This window comes from Grammomys surdaster, unplaced genomic scaffold (assembly GCF_004785775.1).
Source record: "Grammomys surdaster isolate TR1022 unplaced genomic scaffold, NIH_TR_1.0 144, whole genome shotgun sequence".
NCBI classification, from domain to species: Eukaryota; Metazoa; Chordata; class Mammalia; order Rodentia; family Muridae; genus Grammomys; species Grammomys surdaster.
In genome coordinates, this window is record NW_021604602.1 from 7,277,431 (window position 1) to 7,305,285 (window position 27,855).

At 48.9% G+C, this 27,855-nt stretch overlaps 2 protein-coding genes across 8 annotated transcripts in view; one reads left to right on the forward strand and one right to left on the reverse strand.

The window, feature by feature from the left end:
• Positions 1–10,453, forward strand: part of Mark3 (microtubule affinity regulating kinase 3) — an 85,630-nt gene extending 75,177 nt beyond the window's left edge. For 2 of the 6 annotated variants that reach the window (XM_028764574.1, XM_028764576.1), the window contains exons 15-18: positions 903–1,160; positions 6,195–6,221; positions 7,854–7,898; positions 9,911–10,453. In XM_028764574.1, coding sequence (XP_028620407.1) covers positions 903–1,160; positions 6,195–6,221; positions 7,854–7,898; positions 9,911–10,256 — 676 coding nt within the window. In that variant the 3' untranslated portion in view covers positions 10,257–10,453. Of the gene's footprint in view, positions 1–114; positions 274–902; positions 1,161–6,194; positions 6,222–7,853; positions 7,899–9,910 lie in introns of all 6 variants that reach the window. The other 4 variants (XM_028764577.1, XM_028764578.1, XM_028764579.1 and 1 more) reach the window with 3 other exon arrangements.
• Positions 10,454–23,965: 13,512 nt separating this feature from the next.
• Positions 23,966–26,908, reverse strand: Ckb (creatine kinase B). Of its 2 annotated transcripts, XM_028764481.1 has the most exons (9): positions 26,806–26,895; positions 26,347–26,554; positions 26,004–26,158; positions 25,794–25,926; positions 25,456–25,627; positions 24,768–24,891; positions 24,595–24,626; positions 24,437–24,521; positions 23,966–24,355 (listed from the first exon to the last, which is right to left on the reverse strand). In XM_028764481.1, the coding sequence occupies exons 2-9, from the start codon at positions 26,537–26,539 to the stop codon at positions 24,251–24,253; spliced, it is 999 nt and encodes a 332-aa protein (XP_028620314.1). In that variant the 5' UTR covers positions 26,540–26,554; positions 26,806–26,895; the 3' UTR covers positions 23,966–24,250. The 2 variants fall into 2 exon arrangements, with proteins under 2 accessions (XP_028620314.1, XP_028620313.1); XM_028764480.1 differs by having other exon boundaries at positions 24,437–24,626; positions 26,806–26,908.
• Positions 26,909–27,855: the final 947 nt, after the last annotated feature.

Below are 27,855 nucleotides of genomic sequence, written 5' to 3' on the forward strand. Positions count from 1 at the left end.
AGGTGTGCAGGGGTCTGGGGAGAAGGGGTGTGTGTTAGACAGCAGGCTGCTCTTTTGTCACTGTTCCATCACACTGTTGTTTCTGCCTCTGCCTGAACCCAAACCCTCTCCCAGCCTGACAGAAGTGTTCGCTTACGCAGCTAGCCCTGCTTCACTCTGTGCCACATCTACCTGTCGGCTGAGACATCAGAGGTCGATGTCCGTGTCAGCCTCTGGGCACCCCAAGATGGTGTTACCTCCAATAGACAGTGAAGGAGATACCTTCAAGGCTATGTAAGAAAATGCGCATCCCTGTGGAGCTCCTGTGTGCCCACTGCTGCTTACTGTGCTGTGGATTTTATGGTCCAAGATTTTGTTCCAGTTGTTCACAAGGTGTTCTTCCTCCATATAGTTTTAGTTAAGCACATCTGTGTCATCGTGTCTGTGGTGTCGATGTGTGAGTGTATGTGCCTGTTTTCATGCCTTGGCATACTACAGAGGGTATAAGAAATCCCTCCCCAACCTGCTTTCAGCATGTGGGATTTTATATTTATACCATCTGTGTGCTTCCAGAAATTTTTGGTTGGCTGTTCCTTTTCACATGCCAGTATTTCTTTCTTTTTGTCACAGTTCTCTGTGTGGAAGCAGCTTGAAAGGGAGTTAGTGGGGAAGCTGAGTTAGCTGTTCTCCACCGTATGTTAATCTTCATGTGGAGAATGCACATCTGCTGTGCCCCTAAATTCTTTGAGCTTTGTGTCTTGTCCTGTTCCTTTTATATCCCTTCCCACTGAGCTTTTGCTCCTAAGTCCTGTCAAATATCCTTTGATCTAGATTCACAATGGCTGGTTTACTTCACTTTTATATATTGTAAGTTGTCCTGTGTCATATTGGGAACAAAGATGTCTCTCTTTCTGCTTTCCCAGCACTGTTCCAGATCAGAGAACTCCAGTTGCTTCTACCCACAGTATTAGCAGTGCGACCACCCCAGATCGCATCCGCTTCCCAAGGGGCACAGCCAGCCGTAGCACTTTCCACGGCCAACCTCGGGAGCGGCGAACTGCGACATATAATGGCCCACCTGCCTCACCCAGCTTGTCCCATGAAGCCACACCGCTGTCCCAGACTCGGAGCCGAGGTTCCACTAATCTTTTTAGTAAATTAACTTCCAAGCTCACAAGAAGGTAAGTGTCATGGGATGCTGACTCTGTTGCAGCGGCGACACCAAAGAGCAAACGTCAATCCTCCACTACTGTGAGAGGCTGCGGCCCGGGCCCTTTCCGCTCTTCTCTTGGCTCGTGTGCTTCTAGTTGACCGTGTCTCCAACTTCAGACTTTCAGAGTTCTAAAATAGAATTCCACAGTGGTAAGAGTTGTCTAGCACTTAGGAAGGATTATTATTTGTATTGTTCACACAACTGTCCACATGGCATTCCCATTGCAGTTTAGGATTTACCAAGAAAACCAGTGTCACTGAATGTTACTCAGCCCGCAGCCATCTCTCTATTCCATGTCTGGCTTGTTACCAAGCATCTTAACTGCGGAGCCATCTCACCAGCCCCTAGAACTGACACTTAACTAATAATCTGAGTATCATTAAAATCCTCCAACTTGCCGGGCGGTGGTGGCGTATGCCTTTAATCCCAGCACTTGGGAGGCAGAGGAAGGCGGATTTCTGAGTTCGAGGCCAGCCTGGTCTACAGAGTCAGTTCCAGGACAGCCAGGGCTATACAGAGAAACCCTGTCTCAAAAAACCAAAAAACAACAACAACAAAAAAAACCCTCCAACTTACTTGTCTCCTTTTTGCTCTTTGGTAATGTAAGACTAGCAGTGATTTAAAATACTTGGGAGCTGTGTATGTGTCTCAGTAAAAGCGGTTCCTAAAGAAGCATGTGGCTGCTGACTTGTTGCTCATGCGTAGGACCACAGCACTGTGGTGAACAGACAAGACAGCTGCTGAGACTTCCTGTCCACTACACTTAGTTTCAGGTTCAGTAAAGACCCCTTTCTAAGGGCTGTAGAGATGGCTCAGCAGTTAAGCTGTTCCTGTAGAGGCCCCAGACTCAGTTTTTTGTGCCCATATAGCAGCCCTCAACTAGCCATAACTCCAGCTCCAGGGGGTCTGACGCCCTGCTCTGGCCTCCATAGGCACAGCATGCATGTGCTGCACTTACATGCAGGCAGAAGACCCATACACACAAAAGGAAGGAAGGAAGGGGAAAAGGTCCTATCTGCAGGAGTGAGGCAAAGAGTGATAAGCAGAATGTCTGACATTGTCCATGTAGATCCTTGCAAAACACCACAGTGCAGAGTTCAAGGACAGCCAGGTCTACACAGAGAAACCCTGTCTCAAAAAACCTAACCAAACCAAAAAAAAAAAAAAAAAAAAAACACGCCACAGTGGGCTTGTCAAGATGGCTCAGTTGTCCTCTGACCTTGAGCCATTGGCCACATGCTCACACTCATACCCACACAGGCATATTATATGAGTGGATATCGTACTCATAAAACATTTTTAAAGAGGAAAGATCAGCTAATATTTGAAGGCTATTTTGTGCTAAAATACATAGACAGATAGCTATGCGTATGTGGTTTGTTTGGTTTGGGTTTTTTAGTTATTTGGGGTTTGGATTTATTCTTGTAGATTTATTTATTTTATGTGTACAAGTGTTTTTGCTCAAACGTGTGTCTGTGTACCACACTCCTGCCTGGTGCTGGAGGCGGACAGAAGAGGGTGTCAGGTCTCCTGACACTGGAGTCCTGGACGGCTGTGGGTCCTGTGGAAGAGCAAGTGCTCTGGCTCTCAGTTCAGTCTTTGAGTCAGTGTCTTTCTGTAGCCCTGACTGTCCTGGAATTTGCAGTGTAAACCAGGCTGGCCTCTAACTCACAAGAATTCACTCTGCCTCCCTAGTGCTAGAGGAATAAAGATATTCACGACCACACCTGGCTGTATAGTTATTCTCTATACATACATAATATATTGTAAATTATGTGAATCTATATCATGCACATTTTATATGTGCTATCTATAAGTAGTACATATGTTTTGTTTTTTGTTTGTTTGTTTGTTTGATTTTTTTTTGTTTTTTTTTTGTTTGTTTGTTTGTTTTTGAGACAGGGTTTCTCTGTGTAGCCCTGGCTGTCCTGGAACTCACTCTGTAGACCAGGCTGGGCTTGAACTCAGAAATCCGCCTGCCTCTGCCTCCCAAGTGCTGGGATTAAAGGCGTGCGCCACCACCGCCCAGCCAAAGATTTATTTATTTATTATATATGAGTACACTGTAGCTGTCTTCAGACACACCAGAAGAGGGCATCAGATCTCATTACAGATGGTTGTGAGCCACCATGTGGTTGCTGGGATTTGAACTCAGGACCTCTGGAAGTGCAGTCAGTGCTCTTAACCACTGAGCCATCTCTCCAGCCCTTTTTAGTACATATGTTTTTACATGTACAATGAGTACATACCTATCTGAATATTCTACTCCCTATTTCTCTCTCCACCTTTTTTTTCTGGTTTTTCAAGACAGGGTTTCTCTGTGTAGTCTGGTTGTCCTAGAACTTGCTTTGTAGACCAAGCTAGCCTTGAACTCACGGAAACCTGCTGTCTCCTGCATCATGTTTCATAATTTATAGGCACCTCTAGTTGTTTTTTGTTTTCTTTTCTTTTCCTTCCTTCCTTCCTTCCTTCCTTCCTTCCTTCCTTCCTTTCTTTCTTTCTTTCTTTCTTTCTTTCTTTTTGTAAGATTTTAGGCTGGGCAGGGGGGCTTATGTGTTTAAGCCCAACACTTGGGAGTTTAAGGCCAGCCTGGTCTACAGAGCAAGTTCCAGTATAACTAAGGCTACACAGAGAAACCCTGTCTCAAAAAAACAAAAAACAAAAAAATCTTACTTAATGTATATGAATGTTTTGCCTGCATGTATGTCAATGCACTATGTATGTGTCTGATGCCTATACATACATTGGATTCCCCTGAAACCTGAATTACAGATAGTCGTACGCTACCATGTAGGTGCTAGGACTCAGAGCTGCCTGCATCACTGCAGGACTGTCTAGTGTTCTTAACCTCTGAGCAATCTCACCAACCACCCCACTTCCCACCTCCAGTTTTTGTTTTATTTTCTATTTTTTACTTTTGTTTGAGGCAGAATTTTCCTCTGTATCCCAGGCTAACAGAATCTTCCAACCCTAAAGATGGATCAGTGTTTAAGAATACCATACTGATCTTGTAGAGGACAAGAGTTTGACTCCTCATACCCACTTAATCTGAAGCCACCTGTAACTAGAAGGCCAGAAGGATTTGATGTCATCTGTGTATGCACAAGTAAGGTGTGTGCACTCACTTAACAATAAATGAACCAATCTGCCAGACCCAGCAGGCAGTCGGTAGCTCCAGCCCAGGCGCAGGACCGCCCATTGGGCCACACGACCCCAAGCAGTGTGCAGTCTTCCTGTCTGCTTTCCACTGTCTTCTCTCCGCTTTACTTGTATATGACAAAGGTTTGAGGGAGGAAAAATTAAGAAAAGTACATAAGTTTTATTCAGCAGTAACTTTTGACTTACCTAGAAAATCAGGAACTAAAATGTATTTTAAAGACTTTGTGAGAGGCTGGAGGGCCGGCTCAGGGTAAAGCTTCCCTGCTTGTTCCCGGCACCCCCATGTCTGCTGGTGGCTGTCAGCTGCTCCGTTACACTCACATACAAGCAGAGCCACACCTAAAATACGTGAACTCAGAAGGCCTGAGTGTGGTCTCTAGCACCGAGAGAGGAGGTTGGGGACTGGGATCCATTTTGAAATAATACATATTTTTGTGGGGTCTAATTAAAAGTATTTTCCATGCACAGTCTTCTATACAGTGTTTATCCTGCTGTGTACCATTGTTTGCTCTGTATGATGTGGATAGCAGTTGTCTATGCATAGACTATAATGGGATGAATACCTTTCATTCTGTCTAAGCAAGTATGTCCAACCTGTAGTTCACAGGCTACATCCAATCCAGAATAGCTGTGGATGGAGCCCAAGACAGTTACAGATGACAAGGTCAAGAGTTTGAACTTCCCTAAAGCAGTACAAAGTTAAACCCAAAAGGAAAAATGCAAAATTTTTGTTAGCACCATCATTTGGTGAATATATGTGTATGTCCATTATAACAGTGCTGGACTTTTCCTAACTACACTCGCCCACGGGTGCTTATTATGGGAAGGATCTTGTCAGATTCTATTCGGCACAGCCTATATGTCTCTTTAAATTTGTTGTTGTGTTTTGGTTTGGTTTGGTTGTTGTTTGAGACGGGGTTTCATGTAGCCCAGGCTGGCTTCAGACTTGAAGCTTTGATCTTCTTTTCTTCAAGACAGATATGCCCCGTCATGCCCCATTTCATGAAATACTGTAGATGAACCCCAAAGTTTGTATACATGTTAAGCAAACACTACTAGGAAGAGTTAGCAGCCCTACCCCTTTTTATACATACATGATCTAGCACTGGCTCTGGAACTTGACATTAATAGACCTGACTGGCCTCAAATTTACAGCACTTCATGCCTCTGTCACAGCTGCATTGTAGGACCACACACATGGCTCAGTGAAGGTCCTTTCATGTCTAAATCACTTGTGATTAGCTTTTGTGTTTATGCAGCAGAAGGCAAGTGTTGTGCTCGTGAGATAAGACGAAGAGGTTGGAGCAGTCGCACTTACTGCACGGGCATCGTGCGTGAAGTACTTGTTAGGCAGCATTGAGTTACAGGCGTGGTGGCTGCTCTGCGATTTCAGCACGCAGCTGGAAGCAGGTTGCAAATGCAAGGCCAGCCTCTGGTATATACAGCAAGGGCCTGAATCAATAACAGCATGATAATGATCGTGATCAAATTCAGAGTTCCACCTGCCTCCTCTGCCTCCCAAGTGCTGGGATTAAAGGCATGTACCACCACACACCGCTATTCATGATAGTTTTTAAAGACTGCATTTTATTTTAAAAGATTTTGTAATGAACGTAGTTACTATAGCTAAACAAGTTTTTATGTTGCAAATTAAAAGCCACACTCAAGTGTTTACAGTAATTTTACTTTTTCAACAAATGTTCCTTTTATTTATATTGACCAGAAGAGAAGCCCTGATGTTTGTTTTTGTTTGTTTTTTTTATTCTCTCTATAATTAATTAGATTTTCTGTTTAATTTGTACAAGTCTTTTCTGTTAATTTTTTTTGGCTTAATTTCTTTTAGAAACATGTCATTCAGGTTTATCAAAAGGTAGGATTTATATATGTACACCTATTCCTCACTCCTCACCCACCCTCCCCAAATGGCTCCTGCAATTAACATCAGGTTTGGCTTTTGGTCCTATTTATTATTATTTTTTTTTTGTTCTTTGCTTTAAAACTAAACTTTCTGCTAAGAACTAAATCCTCATTTCCTTAAAAGGAAACTGGAAAGAAATAGATTAACTCTGTTGGGCATTTTAAAGGCACTGCAGCACCCACTCAATAAAGGCCTGTGCATGCCCTGTGCACTCTCTGTCTTCAGTAGAATGATTTAGCATCCAGATAACTCTGTCTTGGTACTAATAGCACTTAGCATGCTCCTGTTTACAGTGATATGCTCAGTAATCAGAGTACAGTTAATGACTGAGCCGCAAGCGTGCAGAAGGTAAGTGATAACTGTGTCAGTCGTTACCATTATTTACTGAGGATTGAGTTGACAAAGGCCATCTCCAATGCTGGAGATAGACATAAAACCCTCCAGCCTCATTTGATTTGCCTCATGTAGAAACCCAGTAACTTCACGGCAGGAATGTTGATTACAGTGTTCTTATAAGCTGCTTCTCAATGAGGGAAGCACGTGCCATTATTTTACTAGAGCACCCAGTAAGTAGGTGCCAGTTGGGGTAATGTCTTTGGTTTTGGCAATAAGAGACAGAAAATATTGATGTTCTTGGAATGTGCACGTATAAAACAGAAGCTCTGCTGTCGAGGTTACTATGTCTCGCCTAATCCTACCACCTGGGAGGCAGAGGCAGGCTGACCTCTGAGTTCCAAAGCTAGTTCTGTTGAGTTCTAGACTAGACAAGGCTACATAAAAGGGACCCTGTTTTGAGAGAGAGGGCGGGAGGGGGAGAGAGGAAGAGAGAGAGAGAGGAAGAGAAGAAAGTTAAAAAAAGTTAGTTACAGTTCCTGTCTGCCTGTGGCTCTTAAGAAGGCCAGGCTACAGTTTTCTGTTTATGAGACATGATCTCTTTTTTTTTTAAGATTTATTTATTTATTATATATGAATACACTGTAGCTGTTTTCAGACACACCAGAAGAGGGCATCAGATCCCAATACAGATGGTTGTGAGCCACCATGTGGCTGCTGGGATTTGAACTCAGGACCTCTGGAAGTGCAGTCAGTGCTCTTAACCACTGAGCCATCTCTCCAGCCCGAGACATGATCTCTTTGTTGAACTGAAGAGAGTTGTTTTGTGGCAAGTGCCACTCCATGATGATTTTTTCAGGTGATTTTCCCAAATAGCTAATTTTTCGTTTCACAAGTTTGTTATATTTGAATGTGGAGGTCTCTTGATAGCTTCATTTCTTTTTTAATGGAAACTGCACTGTGTCTAACTGTACTAGAACACAGAACTGCTCTAATCCTAAGCCATGAGTGTGCAGAGCTGGAAAACAACTTTCCTGAATGTGCAGCATGCCTCTGCACAGCTCTGTCCTCAGAGCACACATCACCTGAGTAAGACAGAGGAGGAGGAGGGGAGTTAGTTCAGTGGTAACTGAAAACGCCTTGGCTTATTCATTGTGTAATGTTTTTGTTGATGTACAGTGGTTGTGTACCAGTTTGTAAGATTTCTTTTCTCTTTCCACTTCCCTTTGCTTCTCCGTTCTGTCCGTTGAGACTTCCAACTGAATATGAGAGGAGCGGGAGATATGAGGGCTCAAGGTGAGGAGGGGATGACTTTTACTTCAACTATTTCCTAAGTACTTACCTACCTCACTGTTACTATGTCAGGGTGACCACCGCTGGTTTCTGCTTATTCATTCAAATATAGTGGGCCTGGTACTGTGGCGAGGTTCTGGTTCTAGAATGTTCTTGAGGCTGCTGGCTCTGCCTGCTGGACCTAGGAGACTGCTTTTTGTCCCAGCAGCCATAAGAGGGCAGCAGTGTGCCAGGAGAGCTTTCTTAAGCACCCTCAGCCCCAGTTCACGGTTGTCTCTTGATGCCTTGAGTAAGTTCAGGAGGGCTGAGTTGGCGTTTCTTTTTTTCTTTTTTAAGATTTATTTATTTTATGTATGTGAGTACACCGTAGCTATATGTTCAGACACACCAGAAGAGGGCATTGGATCCCATGACAGATGGCTGTGAGCCACCATGTGGTTGCTGGGAACAAACTCAGGATCTCTGGATGAGCAGTCAGTGCTCCTAACCACTGAGCCATCTCTCCTGCCTGGTGTTTCTTTTTAGATGATGATTACAGAAGTGAAGTTGTATGTTTGCCTTTTGGTTTTGTGTAGCTCTCATTGTGTGACTGTAGAATCACAGATAGGCTCGGGCTTCCATGTCTGTATGGTAGGCCTCCTACTGTTCTTCCCAGGACAGACTGTGCTGAGACCACCTTTCAAGTGGAAATCCTCATTGACACCTACTGCTTGACTACTTCTCTTTGAGGCCCTGAGCACTGTGTAGACCTCCTTTAAGGTAGAGTTGAGGTGAGAAAGTAGTTTCCTCCTAGGCCTGTCTCAGTGCAGAGCGGGCACTGCCTTTCCAGATATGTGTTGCCCCATCCACAATAGGAAGGCGGTGATGGAACCTGCCTCCTGGTATAGAGCGAGACAAGGCTTGCCATGCAAGTGCTCTGTAAGGGCCACCGCTTTGGGGTATGTCATCGGATCTAGTCTAGTGTGTCTGAAGTGCATTCTGCACTTTCCTGCCTCTTCATTTGGTGGCAGTGTCTCTGTTCAAAAGAGAAACTCAGCAGTCCTGGTGGCACACACCTAGAGTGTCTACACTTGGCAAGTAGAGCAGGAGACCCAGTGGGCCACGGGGAGCGTGAGCTTCTTGAGACCCTATGGAGGGGGGGGAGAACAGCAACCCCCAAAACCTCTGTTTCTAATATTTTTTGTGCTGCTTCTGCCTCCTCACATAAGGTTTCCTGATCCCAAAAGTGTTACCAAGCTTGTGCTTGCCTTTGTACCCATGGAGTGTCTGTCTGACGTAGCAATTTAACTATGCTCTGAGCCCTCACCTGTGCAAACCCGTCATTTCAGTTCTCCACAGACAGCGAGCGGTAGCATTTCATTTTTCCCTGTTTCATTAAAATGAGATCATCTAAATTGTGGGTATTTGTGGTGCTTGATTTTGCCCGTTTTGAGACGGGCCTCACTGTTGTTCAGGTCACCTCATGCTCGTGGCTCCTGTGATCCTTCTTTCTCAGCCTTCTGAACAGCTGATACCACAGGAGCATGGCCTGGGTATTTTCAACGCTGACATTAGAATTATAACAAAGGAGAGAGACTGTAAGACGTAGAGACGGTAGATGGTAGTGGCGGAGGACGGGAAGCCTACCTGTGCTCTCAGTGTCTGAGGGAACACCGAATCCACCTTCAACACGGGTTTCTGTGGCAGTGGTGGCAAGCATAGCTGTTAGTAATAGTGAAGCTGTCTGTGACAGAGCAGGAGGTTGCTGGTCTGCATCCACCCCAAGTACAGGAGTGGACTCTGTTTTGCCTGATTTCAAAGATTTCCAGTTCATACGGCTCCTGGACGTTTTCCAGCCAGGTAGAGTCTTGTGTGCGTTCTTTGTGTTTAGGGGTTGGATGTATAGGTGTGAGCCTCCGGTAGATGTGCGGTGCATGGGGTCAGTGGTCATGTGAGCTGAAGAAGCTGATAACTAGCTAAGGTAAAAAAGGTTCTTTTTCCAGTGCAATTAAATCACACTGCCCTGTGCATTTCAGTCGCAATGTGTCTTCGGAACAAAAAGACGAAAACAGAGAGGCAAAACCTCGCTCCCTGCGCTTCACCTGGAGCATGAAAACTACCAGTTCCATGGATCCCAGTGACATGATGCGGGAGATCCGCAAAGTGCTGGACACCAACAACTGCGACTACGAGCAGAGGGAGCGCTTCCTGCTCTTCTGTGTCCACGGCGACGGGCACGCAGAGAACCTGGTGCAGTGGGAGATGGAAGTCTGCAAGCTGCCAAGACTGTCTCTGAATGGAGTCCGGTTTAAGCGGATATCAGGGACATCCATAGCTTTCAAAAATATTGCTTCCAAAATTGCCAATGAGCTAAAGCTGTAACCCAGTAATTATGGTGTAAATTAAGTAGCAATTTAAGGTGTTTTCCAGAGCACTGATGGAAATGTATAGAGTAATATTTAGGCAATAACGTCTGCATCTTCTAAATCATGACATTAAAGTCTGAGGACGAGAGCGCGCCTGGGAGCGAAGGCTGGCCTTCTCTACGAATGCACTACATTAAAGTCTGTGACCCCGTGCCTCTGTCTTGTGTCCATTGCCCTGGGAGTCAGAGTGTAACAGCATCTGCACGCGACTCCTGAGTGTGGTGTGAGTGGAGGATGAGTGTGGGGAGCACTGTACTGGAAACGCCTCCTCACGCTGGCAGCCAGCATTACCAGTACCTCTGCGGGAGATCATTTGGTGCTAAAACATTACAGTTGCCAAGAAGGAAAATACTGAATTACTGCTAAGAATTAACCTTAAGACTAGTTGATAATTAATACAGGTTTACAGTTCATGCCTGTGGTTTTGTGTTTGTTTTGTGACTTTTTTTTTTTGGTTTTTTTTTTTTTTTTAGTGCAAAAGGTTTAAATTTATAGTTGTGAACATTGCTTGTGTGTGTTTTTCTAAGTAGATTCACAAGATAATTAAAAATTCACTTTTTCTCAGTAAAACCTTGCACTGTCTCCTCATGGTCTATTGAAGCCTCAGCCTCGGGCAGTCTTAAAGCACGCTGCTGCCTCCCGTGCCCTGAAGAGCGGCAGTGGATGTGTGTGAAGCCTGGCGCATTGGATGCTCCGCACCGACCCCAGCACCCTTTCCCCCAGCCCTCCTGGTCCCCGGGAGGGGATGGTGGCTGCTTAGTCCTTGGGGCCCATACACTCCCATGAGGAAACACCAGGCCCTGGCCTCACTTAGTTGTTTTTTTTTTTCCATGTGGTGCCTGATAGTTCTCACCCTCCCTGTGATTCACACATGAATCAGACCTATAGCTTCTCCCCAACACCTACATGGTTAGATATAGGGGGTGGAGTAATGAACTTGACATTAAATTTAACGATTTAATGTCAAAAAGAAATTGTCACATTGATTGAGAGCGCTGTCATAGGCGGTTGTTGCCTGATCATGAAGTCTAGCGCATGAGTCACAGCTGTTTGTTGTCTTGTCTGCCGTGGTCAAGACACTCGTACAAGACAGCATGGATGAATAAGAACACAGACCAGAGACCTCGAAACTTACATTCCAGCAGTCAGTCAACAACAAGAAGTCAAAACGTAGTAGCTGGAGAGATTGCTGCGTGGTTAGGAGCATATGCTACATTTGCCAAGGACCGGGGTTTAATTTCCACCATCTGCATGTGGTGGCTCACAAACACCGGTAACTCTAGGTCCAGGGGGGTTCGTGGGCACTTGTACTCACATGCATATATAACACGCAGCCCACATTTACATGTATTTAAAAGTGAGGGTTCCAGGATAGTTAGGGCTACACAGAAACACCCTGTCTTGAAAAACTTTCAAAAAAAGAAAACAAGTGAAGATCTGGAGTGGAATGCAGCGGGAAGTGTGTGACATCCACTGCAGAGTAGCTTGGGGAATCCAGAGGACAGGGTCTCCAGGAATGGAGGAAGGTGAAGATGGCTCACTGGGCCTCACGGCAAAAGGACAGAGCTAGAACAAGCCAGGGAAGCCTAGCAGAGGCCCTCAGGATGGTCTGTGGGTCACCTGCTGCAGGCACTCCCAGTGAGGCAGCCGTATGGGCCCTTCTATTGGCCCGGGGTGAGTGAGAGAGCAAAGGGGCAGTGCCTGGTGTGAACAGCAGGCAGCAGCAGGGCCTCAGTGGGAAAGAAGCAAGTGGCTAAACTAGGAGGAGAGCTGGAGGTTACTCCAGGACCTTCAGCAGGTGGATGAAGACAGGGGAGCTGGAATACGGCAGACAGCAGTACAGTAGAAGGACGGCCGCTGAAGTCTTACTATCTCTTAGTCCCTGGATTCAAAGCTTCTAGAGAGATGTGCTGCTGTGGCTGTGCTCTGCTAAGCAGAGACTATCCAGCCTCTTGGTCTGGTGCCAGCTTTTTCGTTCCTTTGAACTTTAAAGGATCCTGTAAAGGGTCACAACAATGGGTACTGTCTAGGTACGCATAGGCTTCTCTTGAGATGTGCATGGAGATCGTGCACATGAGTGTTCTAGGTCACTGTAGCTTTGCTAGACAGACAGCCATATATGACCTTTCTTTATCAAGGTAGAGCTGCTGAGCTGTTCTTTAGGGATTATGACCAGCCATTGGTCCATGAATCCTGCCCTAAGCTGGGTATGGTGACAAGCCTTTCATCATGCCTTTTATCCAAGCACTTGGAGAGACCACGGCAGGCAGATCTCTGTAGCAAGAGGTCTTGAACAGCTAGGACTACCTAGTGAAGCTCTGTTAAAAAAGGCTCAGGCTGGGTGTGGCGGTACACACTTTAATCTCAGCACTTGGGAGGCAGAGGTGGGTAGATGTCTGAGTTGAGGCCAGCCTGGTCTACATAACAAGCTCCAAGTCATCCAGAGCCAAAGCAAAGGAAAAAACAACTGGCTCTTATTAACTGCTTCTCCTCCGTCTCTATATTCTCCAAGCCTGTGGGGTGCTATAAGTCGGCCATGTACCCTGATCAGCATGGCCACTTTCTGTGTGAATGCAAACACTCTTGTGAGTTTTGTTTTGTTTGCCATTTGGCTGCATTTTAATGTTATGGATTAAATAACTACCTCTAAGAAATACAGACAGCCACTGGGCTCCTGAACTGGTTGTAATTAGAAGGTTACTAATTAGTTTTTGTTATTTGAGGAATAGTTTTTATGTGTGGCCCTGGCTGTCCTAGAACTTACTTTGTACACCAGGCGGGCCTCGAACTCAGCGATCCGCCTGCCTCTGCCTCCCGAGTGCTGGGCTTGAACCTGTGTAATACTATGCCTAGCTAGACGACTTAAAATTGATGTTGCTTTCAGCGGCAACGTTTTAGGTTAAAACGGGAAAACTCCCACCACAAATGGGGCCCACGTCCTTTCTTTAGACTCCAAAATAAGGGATTAATATTGAAAATTGTTTCAGACCTAGACAGTGGCTCTGTTTTTTTCTTTGTCTACTTCCTGGGAGTATCTCAAATTAGTTAAGGAACCTGGCAGGCTGCATGGTCCTGAGGGTGGGGTTAATATTGCAAACTTTCTTACCAGAGACAAAGGTGCCAGGCTCCCGGGGCTTCTCTTCATCTCTGGAGATGCTGGGCCACTACACAAAAGTCAGTCTGAGGCCAACAAGAAGGCTGTCACTTGGATTGTTTGCTCACTGGTGAAGCATAAGTACTTTGTAGGGAGACCAAAACCCAATTCCAGCCAAGGCACCAAGTTTGCTTGATGTAATAATAACGGCTCTTGAGTGTGGGAAGGCCCCGGGGGTGGGGGTGGAGCATCATTCTGAAGCAGGAGCAGTTCAGAATTAAGCCAGGTCTGGTGGTGCCCGTTTGTGATCTCTGTCCTCAGATGGCGGGGCAGAAAGACTAAAGTCAATAGTAAGTCTCTCAATACAATCAGTTTAAGAATATTACAGCTGACAGTACTGCTCTTAAAGACAGTTGTCCACAGCAAGACCTTGTCTAGGCTACAGAGGGTGGGTGGATAACAGGTTAGACAGAGTAGCCTAATGGTTGAGGTGTGTGCTTTGGGCAGGTCTAACCGTCCAGTGTAGGGACTCCTTGGTTTTTCTTTTTTCAGAGAGTATCTCATGTACCCTTTGCTGATCTTGAACTGCTCTTAGAGAATGCCACCATGTCTGAGAAAACTATTTTTTAAAGTTATAGGAGATTGGGCTAGGGAATGTGTGTTTCTGGGGATTGAACTAAAGGCCTTAAGCATGCTAGCACCACTGAGCAGTAGGCTGAGTGCAGACTCCACTCTATGAACAGTGATGGGTCCAACCTCCCCCACCTGCCTCCTCCAGAAGTCGGAAGGACACAGCCTGGTATGGTGGCGCACACCTTTAATCACAGCACTTGTGAAGCAGAGGCAGGGGGGTCTCTCTGAGTTTGAGGCCAGCCTGGTAAACAGAGTGAGTGCCAGGACAGCCAGGGCTCTACAGTGAGACCCTGTCTCAACAAAACAAAGCAAAGAAATTAAGAAGGACAGCAGTAACACCTGTCTTGTGCTTGCTAGACAGACAACAGACAGGACAGACAGAATGTCTCAGGGCATGCCTGTGGTAAAGCACACCCAAAGTCTGGCGTGGGTTCCATTTCCAGAAGCACTAGGATGAGGGATCGCCTCTCTCCTGGCTTAGCCCACTTGTGGTTCACATGGCTCTCGGGAGAGCACACTGCCAGCCAGCACAGACCTAATAAGAACAGTGGAAGAGAATCTACATCGAAATTTTCAGGACAGCAGGACAACATAGCTCCTCCTGAGAGGGTCAGGGGAGAGGCACTGAGCCCAGCACAAAGGTACAGACAGGCAAGTGGGAGGCCTTTGGTGCTCCTCGGACAGCAGCCAGCACAGTGACAGCCCACAGCTGACTATGGGCTTTGTTTAAAAATCTACCCAGTCTGGGCCATCTGCCCTCCCCACCCTACTATGTAAGTCCTGTATAGGGTAGGAAAGTTTCCGTCTCCTTTTCCTTCATCCCAGGGACCTAGAATAGTGACAGCCTGAAGCGTGGAAGGGGTGTGTGCAGAAGCACTAACACTTGGGGTCCAGAAACCAACAAAGCAGCCCAAGCAAGGACAAGAGTCCAGCAAAGATCCTTATTTGAATTAGGCAACAAAACCTGACCAGTCGGACAACAGTGTGCCTGGGAACTGAGTGCATCTTTGAATGTGCATCTTAGTATTTAAGCAGATGACAAAAACCTATTGTATTCAGGCAGCTACATCAGTTAGGGCCACAGAACAGACTCAGGAGCTGAACTCCAACCCAGAGCCAGAATGGTACAGTGTAAAGCCTGGAATCCACAAACGACTATGCCAAATTATCCTGCCAATCGGCATTTAGGAACCTGCCTTTGCGGTACACCTATTCTGGTCCCATTGGTTGGATTATTCAACTTTGGTGGGGCGACCTGATGAACATTCTCCGGCCAACCAGCGTGTCAAGTCAGCCAGGGAGGGCTTAGGAACTTAGCCTTTATTTGACCCCTATTCAAAATGGAAGTTTTATTCAAAATGGCTTCAGTTTGATTCCTTCTTACATTAATGAAGTTTTAGATGTCTGGAAAGAGCAGGACATCCTTACTGGCTGAAACCTGTGTCCTTGCCTCCCAGGCTCCCCTGTGGCTGCACCTCAGCAGACAGGGCAGCTGCTGTGGGTCGGTTAACACATCTAATCTATTGATTTCCAGCCATCAGAACCCAGAGGTTGGACTGGGGGTAGATCCAGGGTATTAGATAGGACTGTCACTTTGCCTTCCACTAACCTGCCTGTACTTTGGGCAATTTTGTAGTTATGGTTTGCCTTCTATTTTGAGACAAGTTTTATTATGTTGAACATGTTTGCTTCAAGAGATCCTCCTGCCTCTGGCTCCTGAGTGCTGGGATTGAAAGCATGTACCACCATCACACCTGCCTTAGTTTTAAGAATATCTTAAACAGCATTTGTGCCACTATTGCCCACATGGGTATAACTTGCCAGGCTGCCCATTACTGTGGCTCACAGGGGTCACAGCTAGGTAAGAATAATCGTTACTTTCCTACCTTGTTTTATTTTGGGATGGGTTATTTATTTTGTGTTTTAGTTACCTGGATGACTCTTAAACATAACCAAGTACAGCTATAGCACAAGGTACAACCTTGGCTAGCTCTGGAAGACAGCTTCTTTGTGCTCTCAGAAAATACTTCCCAGAAGATTTCACCTCAGTGATGCTGGTCTCTTCTTTTTTGTTTGTTTTTTTTGTTGTTGTTGTTGTTTTTCGAGACAGGGTTTTTTTCTCTGTGTAGCCCTGGCTGTCCTGGATGCTGGTCTCTTCTTTCTTTTGTTTTGGTTTTTCTTTTTTTTTTTTTTTTTTTTTTTTCTTTTTCGAGACAGGGTTTCTCTGTATAGCCCTGGCTGTCCTGGAACTCACTCTGTAGACCAGGCTGGCCTCGAACTCAGAAATCCGCCTGCCTCTGCCTCCCAAGTGCTGGGATTAAAGGCGTGCGCCACCACCGCCCGGCGATTGTTTTGGTTTTTCGAGACAGGGTTTCTCTGTGTAGTCCTGGCTGTCCTGGAACTCACTCTGTAGACCAGGCTGGCCTCAAACTCAGAAATCCGCCTAGGTAAAGTTCTTTACCTAGAACTGTATCAGGCTGGCCTACCTTGAACTCAGAAATCTGTTTGGCTTTATCTCTAGGGATTAAAGGTATGTGCTACCATGCTGGATGCTGGGTAGGATCTTGTCTCATCTGCAATCTCCTAGAACCTAGGATTCAGATCCATTTCACTTCCTGATGCCCCTTTAATGCTCAAACTATATGTTTTATTTTTTTTTTCTTTCTCAGCTTGCTATGCTTGTTTAAAATGCTCTCCATGAGATTTAACGGGAGAACAAAGTCTATGGTGGGCGTTTCTGAGACTTCCTCTGTCAGTGTAATTAATCTGAGTCTCTTCACCTTAGCCTCAGGCAGACTCTTCAGACAAAGGAAAAAAGCAGCCACATTCTTCACCAAAATATCACAAAAACAGTCTTTAGGCCACATACTGAAGTTCTCCAATGAGACCTTTTGGACTAGGTCTGCACAATTCAAATCACTCTCAGTAACAAAGTCTTCCATATTCCTTATAGGATGGCCCATTAAGCCCCAGTTAAAGCATTCCATTGCTTCCCAAATCCATAGTCCCAAAATCCACATTCTTCCAAACAAAAGCAATGTCAGGCCTATCACAGCAATACCCCAGTCCCTGGTACCAACTTCTGTCTCTGTTAGGATTTTACTGCTGTGAGCAGACACCATCACCAGACAAGTCTTATAAAGGACAACGTTTAATTGATTCAGACGTTCAGCACACTATCATCAAGGTGATAACAGTTTGGTTTATTGGTTTTTGTTACTGTTGTTGCTTTGTTTTTTGAGACAAGGCCAAAGAAACAGGCCCCATCTGCTTCTGTTTTGTTTTGTTGTGTTTTGTTTTGTTTCCTGGCTGTGACTTTGGTTGGCTGTGGGTCTCCTTATGTCAGCTGTGGCAAAGCTGACTGCAAAATCAGGGCTGCTTGTTTTTCTATAACCCCCAGATACTCATCTTGTAATTCCTGGGTTTTGATAAGTTGGGGGCCTTTTGGAGTCTCACCAGAAAGAACAAATGAGCTAGAAAGGTTGCTTCACTGTTCAGATGCTGCTCCTCCTTCAGAGAACCGAATTCCTAAGCACCCACAGCGGACGGCCTCAACTGTGTCTGCATCCAGGTGGTCCAGTCACAAGCGTCTGCTTGCATGGCGCAGGAACACACAAAAATATTTTTTCAGAAGAATTAAACCAGGTGGTAGTAGCACACACCTTTCATTCCAGCACTTGGGAGACAGAGGCAGGTGGATCTCTTGAGTTTGAGGTCAGCTTGGTCTAAAAATCGAGTTTCTGGACAGCCAGGGCTACAAAGAGCAACTGTTTCAAGAACGATAAAAAAGAATAAATAAATAAAAGTAAGGAGGAAGAGTGGTTGCTGCTGTGGTTCTTGCCTTGACCCTGGCCTTGTGCAGACCCCTGCTCTATCACATCCGGCTCGCCCCACCCTCCAGAGCTGAGCCGTCACCTTATGCTGACGCCTTCTACACTTTCTGTGTACACTTTTACACCTTCCTTGTCAGGGCCCCAGCCTTGTTCAGGGACTCAAGAAGCTTATTCCTAGTAGATAGATATGTACTCCCTGAACTGCCCCAGAGAAAAGTCTTGGGAACTTTTAAGTAATCAAGAGTCAAATATTGAAGATTAAATTAAAGTCAGAAGTTGAAAAAAATGGAGACCTCGATTCTGTTGGGTAACCATTCCATCCCCTTTGCCATTCAGACAGCGTATCTGTTTATCGAGATTTAAATGATAGGTGGTAAAAGGAAGGTGCTGCCCCGGAGGACCTTGTGCTGATCCTAGAGATATAAAAATGAGCAAAAGGGCACACTCCCCTTTCTGAGAAGCTCGGTTTCCAGACTGGAAGGGACAACGTAGGAGGCCAAGGGGTTGCACCAACAGGATGAAGGCAGAGAAGATGCAGAGCTGGCAGGCATAATGAGTCTCCAGGAAGTGGGAAGGGAGGCGGCACAGCCCAGCTTGTCTCCCACTCATGCTATGTGGGGCAGTGACACCAGGAAGTCCCCAATAAAGTCTGTCTGAGATGATGCACTTTTCTCAGTGGCTCTGTTCTCAGTACTTCAAGGAGTGCCCTAGCTCCTCAGGTAAGATGTGTGCCACTCCCAGACCAAGACGGGATGGTTTGCACCAAGCATCTTGAAGGGTCTGGCATGCAGTGCGCCTCTGTCATTCCTTCTAGAGCAGGATCTGCGCTGGCTTGCCTCCTCACAGGAGCTGCCAGCAGGCGTAGGCCCCGTAGACACATTCAGGGAGGTAGCAGATTGTCCTAGATAGAGGAGCCCTGGCCTCAGGAGGCCCCAGTGCAGGCCGCCCTGAGCAGTCTAGGCCTGCTGCCCACCACCATCTTTCAGGCCAGACTCTCGAATATACAGCTCAATTCTCCCAAGTCTGAGCCCCACCCCACTGGCCACACCTCTCCCCCGTTTGGTAAGTCCTAGGGAACCCACCCTGTCACCCAGAGCAGCCTGACGTCCTTGTGTTCTGGTGGCAGTAAGGGTACCATGCCCCGGCCCGCAGGGATTCGATGAGACCTTAGGGAAGGGAGCGAAAGAATGAAGGGACAAGAGACACAAGGAATGAGAGCAAGTCTTGGGTTCTGATCAAGCTCTGAAACTTTAATTTCGGGTGCAGGTTATAAAGACACAGCAAACCGGGAAGTTTGGGTGAGGGTCATTGCTTAGGGCTATCCCACTATTGAATGCTTATTGCCCTAGACCATCCCACTGTCATATCCTTATTGCCCTAGACCATCCCATTGTCGTAACCAGCTCCTAGGAAATGCCAGACGTTCTTTAAGTTCCTGGGGCCTGAGACCTGTGAATGTCCTTTCTTAACCTTGCACTGACAAGGCTTTCTAGAACAGCAGGTAACTTCCTAGGTTCTCTTAGGACAGCAGGTAGTGTCCTGGGTTTGGCTCCCGGCAGTCCCATACACTCTTCAGAGTTGCATTACTGAGTGGAATGTCATTAATGAACCTAGGCAAACACTGAGACTTTGCTAAAAAAGCAAAAATCACGTAATCCTTGACTGGAGGCCAGAGAAAAGCAGTGTCTGGCCTCTTCTCTCTGTCTGCAGGACTAAGGACAGGATGAGGCCTATGGCTCAGGCAGCAACACAGGCGGTCCTTGTCAAGCCAGAACCAACAGCTGCAGGTCTGACAGGATGAGCTGCTTATGTCTGGACATCTGGTGTACCCAATCCCCACCACCACCCCGCCCCCCGTATATGCAGAGCTGGCAAGTGGTCAGAAGCATCCAACAGAGCGAGTCTTTGCTTTCAACAGAACAGATTTTCTTTTTGTTTGTTTGGGTTTTTTTGTTGTTTGTTTGTTTGTTTGTTTGTTTTCCAAGACAGAGTTTTTCGATAGTCCTGGTCACCCTGGAACTCGCTCTATAGACCAGGTTAGCCTCAAACTCAAGAGATCTGCCTGCCTCTGACTCCCAAGTGCTGGTATTAAAGGCGTGCACCACCACTGGGGCTCTACCTGGTTTGTTGTTGTTGTTGTTGTTGTTGTATGGTTGGTTGGTTGATTGGTTGTTTGGGTGGGTGGTTTGGTTTGTTTTAGAACAACGTTGTCATAGTGAACACACTGCTTCTCAGCACCAGGTTGAGAAACTGACCCAAGGAGAACAGTGAGCCAGGACTGCAGCAGCAGCGTAAAGCCCAATGTAGCAGCCCCATCTTTGCTGGTGTAGGTGTGGTAGAATTTACAAAATGGAGCCCTACTTGAGCCTAGACACAAGCTACAGACAGCCTGACACTCCATCAGACGACCTAGGGAGTCAGCCGCAGTGTGGATAAAGCCAGGTTACCCTTCATTCCACCCCGTTCAACCCCGGTGGCCCACAGTCTGCCCTGCTCTGCAGTGAAGCTGCCGCTTAGAGAGTTGTTCCACAGTCCCTGGTCATCTCTTTCCCGGGAGTGATTTAGGGACATCACCAGTTTCCATAAGGACCTAGTGACTAGCTGATAGAAGCACAGGAGCCCCCACCTGTTTTCTGCAGGATGGGCTTGTCCTCACATCCCAAGAGAGCTGCTTGAATGTCTGTCTTGTCACCAAAACTTTGTAGCTATATCTGGGTGGTCACCAGGGGACCTTAAGCCTTAAAACTTGGCCAGAGGGAGCTCCTGCTAGTCCTGCTTCTGTCCTGTTAAAAGGGTGTGCCACCATACCCAGCTATTGTTCAAGTAGGGACTGTATCTGCCAAGGTGTGGTATTCAGGGTGCCTGAGCCTTGGTGTCCTTAGCAAAGCAGAGTAAGGGCGTGATGAGACAGCGGGGAGCTGCGGGACACAGGAGTCCCAGCCAACTGACAAGCCCACTACACTCGTAGTTTGACTCTCCTCTTGGCCAGTAGGAAAAATATTTCACTTGAATCCCTGTGGGCACAATTGTCTAGTCGCCTCAGGCATCTGGGAGGTTTGTTAAGTACCAGGCTGGGTCAGAAATAGAAGTGCTGTGTAAGGAACCCTGTGGGCAATTGCAGCCTTCTAAGCTACTATTGGGAGAAGCTGGACCCACCCCTGAAAGCCCCAGACGAGCAGAGGAATCAACCCATGCTTGAGTTAGGCTTGACCTAGAGTCAGGCTTTTCTACCTGAGCCTCATTTTCCCCATCATAGGGGAGGGTGGCAGTGGACGCCTTCTTGTTACTGTCTTAGAAAACTCCCACCAGCTGGGACACATTAAATTCTTAAAATATAAATAGAAGAAGAAAGAAAAATATTTCCAATTTTACTGGTACAGGGCCAAGGCTCAGCTGGCCAAACACTAACTAGCACACAGCCCTTGGTTTAATCCTAAACACTACACTGCAAAAACAGGGTGAGGTAATACACGGCCATCATCCCAGCCCCAGCCGCTGGTCGGTGGAAGCAGGAGGATTTCAGCTTCATCCTCAGGTCCATGGGGAGGACTGGGAATGCAGCTCAGGGGTGGAGCACTTATCTAGCCTGTGCAGAGTCCTCAGATTGACCCTCAACATGACAGAAAGTGCCTTATATAAGCAATACATGCTCCATGGAAGAAATTTGGGAAAAGAAGTATAAAGAAGGAAATCACCTGTTACCACCCACAGCCAGACTGTTCTGGGGGTTTTTCCATACATAATCTGTGTGGGATCTCAGTGCGAGCTGTTTTATAACCCGTGCTTGCTTCCCGACTTTCTTAGCCTGTCTTCACAGCCCTGAGTGTGGAGTTTGCTTGCACAAAGTAGGAGGGGTGGGGTAGGCCAAGCTTTTTTTCTGTTTTCTTATTTTCAGGTAAACGATCCTGACCAGTTCTTTCATCCTCTGAACAGTTATATTTCCTTGTTATTTCTTGAGGATAATGGTCTTCCAGGGTCAGAGTCTAGAAATTCTACCAGAACCAGGGCAAGGGCTGGGGTTTTTTTTTTTTTTTTTTTTTTTTTTTTTTTTGGTTTTTCGAGACAGGGTTTCTCTGTGTAGCCCGGGCTGTCCTGGAACTCACTCTGTAGACCAGGCTGGCCTCGAACTCAGAAATCCTCCTGCCTCTGCCTCCCAAGTGCTGGGATTAAAGGCGTGCGCCACCACCGCCCGGCTTGGGGGTTTTATTAGCATGGTGGGTTGGTGTCTTAGTGGACAGAACACTCACCCCTATCATTGGACTACCCCAGTGTTCGTGGCTCCAAGGTAAAATCCTTCTCTGCCTGCTCCTGGCAAGGAATCAGAGCGATCCCAGATTTAGTGTGGCCAGACTGTCCCAGGGAGATGTGCCTTCACCACACCCCTGCACCCAATGAGCACAGCGCCTTCTTCTCTGCACCCACTCCCACGAAAGCCAAGCTCAGCACACTCATTTGAATCTCAGATCCAGAGAAAAAGAAAGCAGGGCTGTCTGGACTTCCGTAAGACGTCCCGTAGGTCTGCTGAGCACAGGAGAGTGGAATGCACACAAACCCTGTATCACCTAACACCAGTGCAGCTTACAATGTCTGGGTGAGGTTAGGGTAGGAACCTAAGAGCCTGGTAGAGTCCTGAGTTTCTGAGCCTACAGAAGCCAGGAAGTGCCCGTGGCCAGGAAACAGCTCAACTCTGGAAGCAGAAGCCCCAAAGGGACTCAGCTGGTGGGGTACAGAGAGCCAGCTGTGCTGGTGCCTGAGTGGCTGGTCCAAGATGCTCATGAGATTCATTGTCTGGGGAAAAACAAAGCTTCCTAGGCTAGGTTCTACCCTCCAGATCCTGTGTGAGTAGAGTGTAGTTTCAGGCTGCAGTTCTCTGGATCTTTAGGATTTGGATGGGGAAGGACACAGTACTGTGCCCACCTCCAGTGGGATGGCATCTGTTTTACCCTAGCCACAGTAGGTTAGCTGGCCCCGACCCTGCCGGTGGGAAGGGGCCTGAGCCAGTAGAACCCTTCTGGGTTCAAGTGGCAGGAGGAAAGGCAGACGTGCTAGCTGCAAACTTATTAGGACTTCTGAGACCAAAGACAGGAGTGAGTGATATCCCAGGACACTAAGGAAAGATGCGAAGATCCCTGACCCCTCTGTACTTCTGGGGAACCTGCCCTGTCCTGTAGCCAGCCCACCTAGTGAGGTCCATTCTCACAGCTTTCTGCAGAGGGTCACCTGGACACCACCTAAATGAGCCATAGCTGGAGTCTGGCCATTGAAGCAAACACCAGGACATAAGTGCCTCCCTATCTACTGGAAATAAAGCCTGGGTTGATCATCGGTTAAGCCTGTGGTGAGTCTGACCAGCAGGTGGCAGCACAAGACTGCCTTCTTGGACGAGCCACTGTGGGGGGCGGGGAACTATAGTCCCAGGCCTGGTTTTTTTCCCCTTTCTCAGCTTTCAAATGTGGGCCAGATCTTTTCATGAGGCCCAACCAGGATAAGCCACCATGAAGACAGCCAAACCTTGTTTGTGCCCAGGACCCCTGATGTGTCCATGGACAGGTCACAGCAGAGCCCCTCTAGCTACTCTCCTTGTCTCCTAGATGACGTGGCACAGAAGCAAGGAGGAGAGGGTTGTCTCCTCCCAAACACCAGGGCCCCAGAGAGGAAACTGCAAACCTGCAAAGTCCTTGCTGCTGTCTGGGGCTAGAGTTGGGCGGAGGATCAGGAGGAAGCACCTCAACCTGGAGGATGGGAGCTGGAGGAAGCAGGGGGAGGATTATTTAGGAATTGGAGAAAGGGTTGCAGCCTGAAGGGGAAGGAAGTGAGGAGATAGAACGATAAGAACTTTGGACTGCCAGGAACACGGAAGAAACTGGGGAAGATGTCAAGTTTCTGACTCCCTTTAGCTGGCTTGGAGCTAAGGAAATACTAGGCTCCACCCTACAAGCACAAATGTCCTCAGATGCTCAGACTGGACTCAAGAGGCTCCCTCCTTCTCTGCCCTGTGTCTATGGCTCATGTTTCGTCTGCTAGGTGAGATGGCACACAAGGCCAGCCCCCCCACGCCCCCTCCCCTCCCCCACACGACTGTCCCTAGGAAAGGAGAAGCAACACTCAGAGACATAGGGCAGGCCAAACCCTAGTTTATTTTCAGTGTCAGCAACAGCTTAGCCATCAAAAAAATAAACTCTACCCAGGGCGACAGAAGTCTCTACAGCGAGGCTAAGGGCTCAGCCGCCAGGCGGCAAGCATCAAGGATGCGTGGCGGGCGCTGCCCGGGTAATAAGTTAGGAAGCGGCAGCCTGGTGGTGGTGAGGGCCAGGCTTCACTTCTGGGCGGGCATGAGGTCATCGATAGCCTGACCCTGCTCAAGCCGCTGCTCCATCTCAATGAGTAACTTCACTCCGTCCACCACCATCTGCACCAGCTCCACCTCCGAGAAGCCCAGGCGGTCAGCGTTGGAGACATCAAAAACTCCACCGACGGCAGCGGTGTCGACGCCCCCTGGGGGTGGGAGACAGGCAGGTCAGCAGGGTTGGGGACACCTGCGTTTTCTGCCCCTCACCTGTGCTGTCTGCCCCTCACCTGTGCCTCGCTTCTGAAGCCGCAGCCGCTTGAGCACCTCCGAGAACTTCTCATGCTTTCCCAGGTGGGGCAACTTGATATGAACCCCTGCCCGGAGTCCGGTGCCCAGGTTGGATGGGCACGTGAGGATGTAGCCCAGGTGAGGGTTCCACATGAACTCATAGTTCTTGGACTTGAAGAGAGTTTCGATCTGAAAGTGGAGAAGGGAAGGTTAAGAAAGAGGGGAAGCCTGGCTGGAAGCCCTAAGGACCCTGGGAAATGCGGACTGCCCCACCCCTCCCCTAGCACCAACGCCCTAGGGAGCAGGCCCTGGGTGAGGCCCAGTCCGGACCTGAGTGAGACCAGTGCAGAATCGGGTGAACACTTCCTTCATGTTGCCCCCCTTCTGCATAGAGATGACCCGCAGGTGGTCCTCCTCGTTGATCCACACCAGGAAAGTCTTATTGTCATTGTGCCTGGAGGAGGAGTATAGTCAAGACAAAGTCCCTGCCAGAATATGGCCTTGGATCACACCCAGAAAGACGCCATCGGTGGGTGACCTCAAACAAAAAAAGCTTCTCGAGTGCTGGAGTGTGGGCTGTCACCAAGACTCCAATCCCAGCCACAGTGGAGGAAGGCGCCTCTTCTACAGTCATGGCCCGCAAGGGTCTGGAGCAGCCAGAGCAGCCCACCAGAGGAAGCACGCCTCTGCCCGCGCAGTCTGCAGGGGTAGGAGCCCTGCCCCGACGGGTGCTGAGGCTTTTGCGTCACTAGCACCTTGGCACAATCCCGGTGGAATAAGAGGGGGGGAGAAGGAGGAGAGAAAACAAGAGCCGGCTCCCAGGAGGAGGTTGGAGAACAGACGCCAAAGAGACTGGTCACCACCCTTGAATCCCTGGAGACTGCGCGGCCTCCCGCAGCGCAGGGACCTCAGTCATTTGCAGAACCAAGGTCACCTGCGCGGAGGGTGTCAACGCACAAGCTAGGAATTCAGGCCGGGTCCCACCTTCCGGGGACTGGGAGGGGGAGGGGACTCGTACCATATGCCGCGAGCATCCGGCCAGTCGCGGGCCATGCCGGAGGCCAGCAGCAGAGGCGACACAGGCTTGTCGAAGAGGAAGTGGTCGTCAATGAGCTGCTGCTGCTCCGCCTCGGTCATGCTCTTGAGCGCGTAGTACCTGCCAGACAGGTCGCCATCTAGGCTGGACAGGGCTGCGGAGTGCAGAGTTCAAGGACCGGGTGAGCGGGCGAGCAAGCCCACCGCCCCGCCCGCGGCAATGTGTCCCGGCGAGCGAAGGTGGGTCTCCGACCCTCAGTCCCCTGGGGGAACGCGCGCACAAGAGCGCAGCAGCTCTGGCGGCTGATACCCGACTCCTACCTTCCACTGCCAGCTTCTCGATGGCGCGGCGCTCCCCGCGGCTGCAGTGCGGGGGGAGACAGAAGCCGCGGATGCTGCGGCCTGTGCGCACCCGCGAGCTCAGCACGTAGTTGGGGTCCAGATCATCGCCGCCCTGGGGATACAAAGCGGTGGCCGGAGTGAGCGCCGAGACCCCTCTCCCCAGCACGCCCGGACCCTGACGCCCCGCACCTGCAGGTTGTCTGGGTTGAGGTCGGTCTTGTGTTCATCAGTGGGCTGGTAGCCACCGTGCCGGTCTTCAATAATGGGATCGAAAAGGTCCTTGAATACTTCGTAACTCTCCTCGTCGCCCGCCACTGCACCCACTGTCAGGATGAACGGGTGGCCTGGAGGAGGGGCGCGGCAAAAGTGACGTCACCGTCAGGCAGGAGCAAGCCGAGGCCCTTAAGACTAAGGGCGGAGAAGGGACCAGGGGGACCCCCAACCCGCCGAAGGTTTAGAGAAGAGTAGTGGGCTCCTTGCCCGGGGGGTTTCTGGGGGAGGCCGAAGCCTGAAGCTACAGGAGTGTGTATACCCGGATTGTCCACGCCAGTCTGGATGGCGTCGTCCAACGTAAAGCCGCTCGGCGTGGACTTGGCACGGAGCTCGGAATACAGCTCGAGGGTCAGCACCTTGGCCATGTAGTTGTTGTGGTTGCTCAGATCAGGGAACTCATCCTCGGCCGGGAAGCGCAGCTTCTGCGTGTTATGGCTGTTAGAGAAGGGCATGGCGGCGGCAGCGGGCTGCGGGAAACAGCGGGGTCAGAAGAGCTTTATACACATCTCCAGGGACCTACAAACCACTCGGGACTCCCGAGGCTTTCCCCGGACCCCACCAAGGTCAGCGGGGTCTGTATCGTTTGAGTCTGGCGCATCCCAAGTTTCCCGGCGGGTCCAATGCGCGCCCCGGCAGCGAGACTGCGCGTGATGCCCCGGTCCCGCACCCCACCGCGTAGCGCCCCGCAGGGCTACCCCTGACCCTTGGACCCGCTCACCAGGATGCTAGATGGAGCAGGGACGAAGAGTGCCTGTGCTTGCAGCTCCTGGCGCAGCGCAGAAGAACGACAGCCGCTCGCTGCTCCCTGAGCTCTTAAGGGGCGCGTCGCCGGCCTCTCATTGGCGGCTATTTATAGCCCATTCATTCCATTGGCCCACCCTTTGGGGTGGTGCCGCCGCTTTGTCCGAGGCAGCAGCCCTTGACACCCTCGGCGGCCCACCCTAGCAGTCCCCAAGTCTCGACCCGGCTGCGCAGTTTGGCCACCCCCGTGGCGCTCGCGCAGGATCCCGAAGACGGAAACCCCAGGGCTGTAGACACCCTAGACCTGCTTCATACACACTGCCTTGGGGCAGGAAACTGAGTCTGGAAAGCCAGTTGGCACTTGAGGCTCCTGCCTTCCCTGCCTCCTGCCTCGTCTGGCCGACAGAGGTGGAGAAGGGGTCATGGTGAGAGAGTCCAGGTTTTTAACATTGGGTACCGCATCCATCCACCGCATCCGGGCGGTACCAAACGATACAGAGCCGCTGACCTTCCTCAAGGTGCCTGCGGGCATCTCCTGGGTGTTCTTGGTGCAACACCAGAGGCGCAGTCTGGCTGCGGTCCCGCCCGGAAACACCCAGGGTGTTCTGACCTTGGACGGGATCTAAAGAACCGAGCCAAGACCCTTGGACCCAGACCCTGAAAGATTCAAGACTCTTAGCTTCTAGAGACTGTTTCTGAATCTCCAACTCCCCATCCCCTGGCCCTTTTCTCGGGGGACCGGTTTCTACCCACAGAGACCTACCCACCGTCGGCAGGCAAACTGGGGGTGGAGGAAGCACCAGTCAAAAATAAGCTCATTAATCTGATTCAACACATTGAAACAGTCTCTCTCCCGGTGCCCCACACACGCAGGTACGGGGAAACCTGGAATTTGACCACAGCCAGTGCCGGCTGTGAGTTGGAATGTGTGAAGACAGGCGTCTGCCCGCAGCTGCCAGGAGCTTTGTCTTTTTCTGGAAAGTAATTTGGCAGTATTTATTAAAAATTTTAAAATTGCTCCGTGACC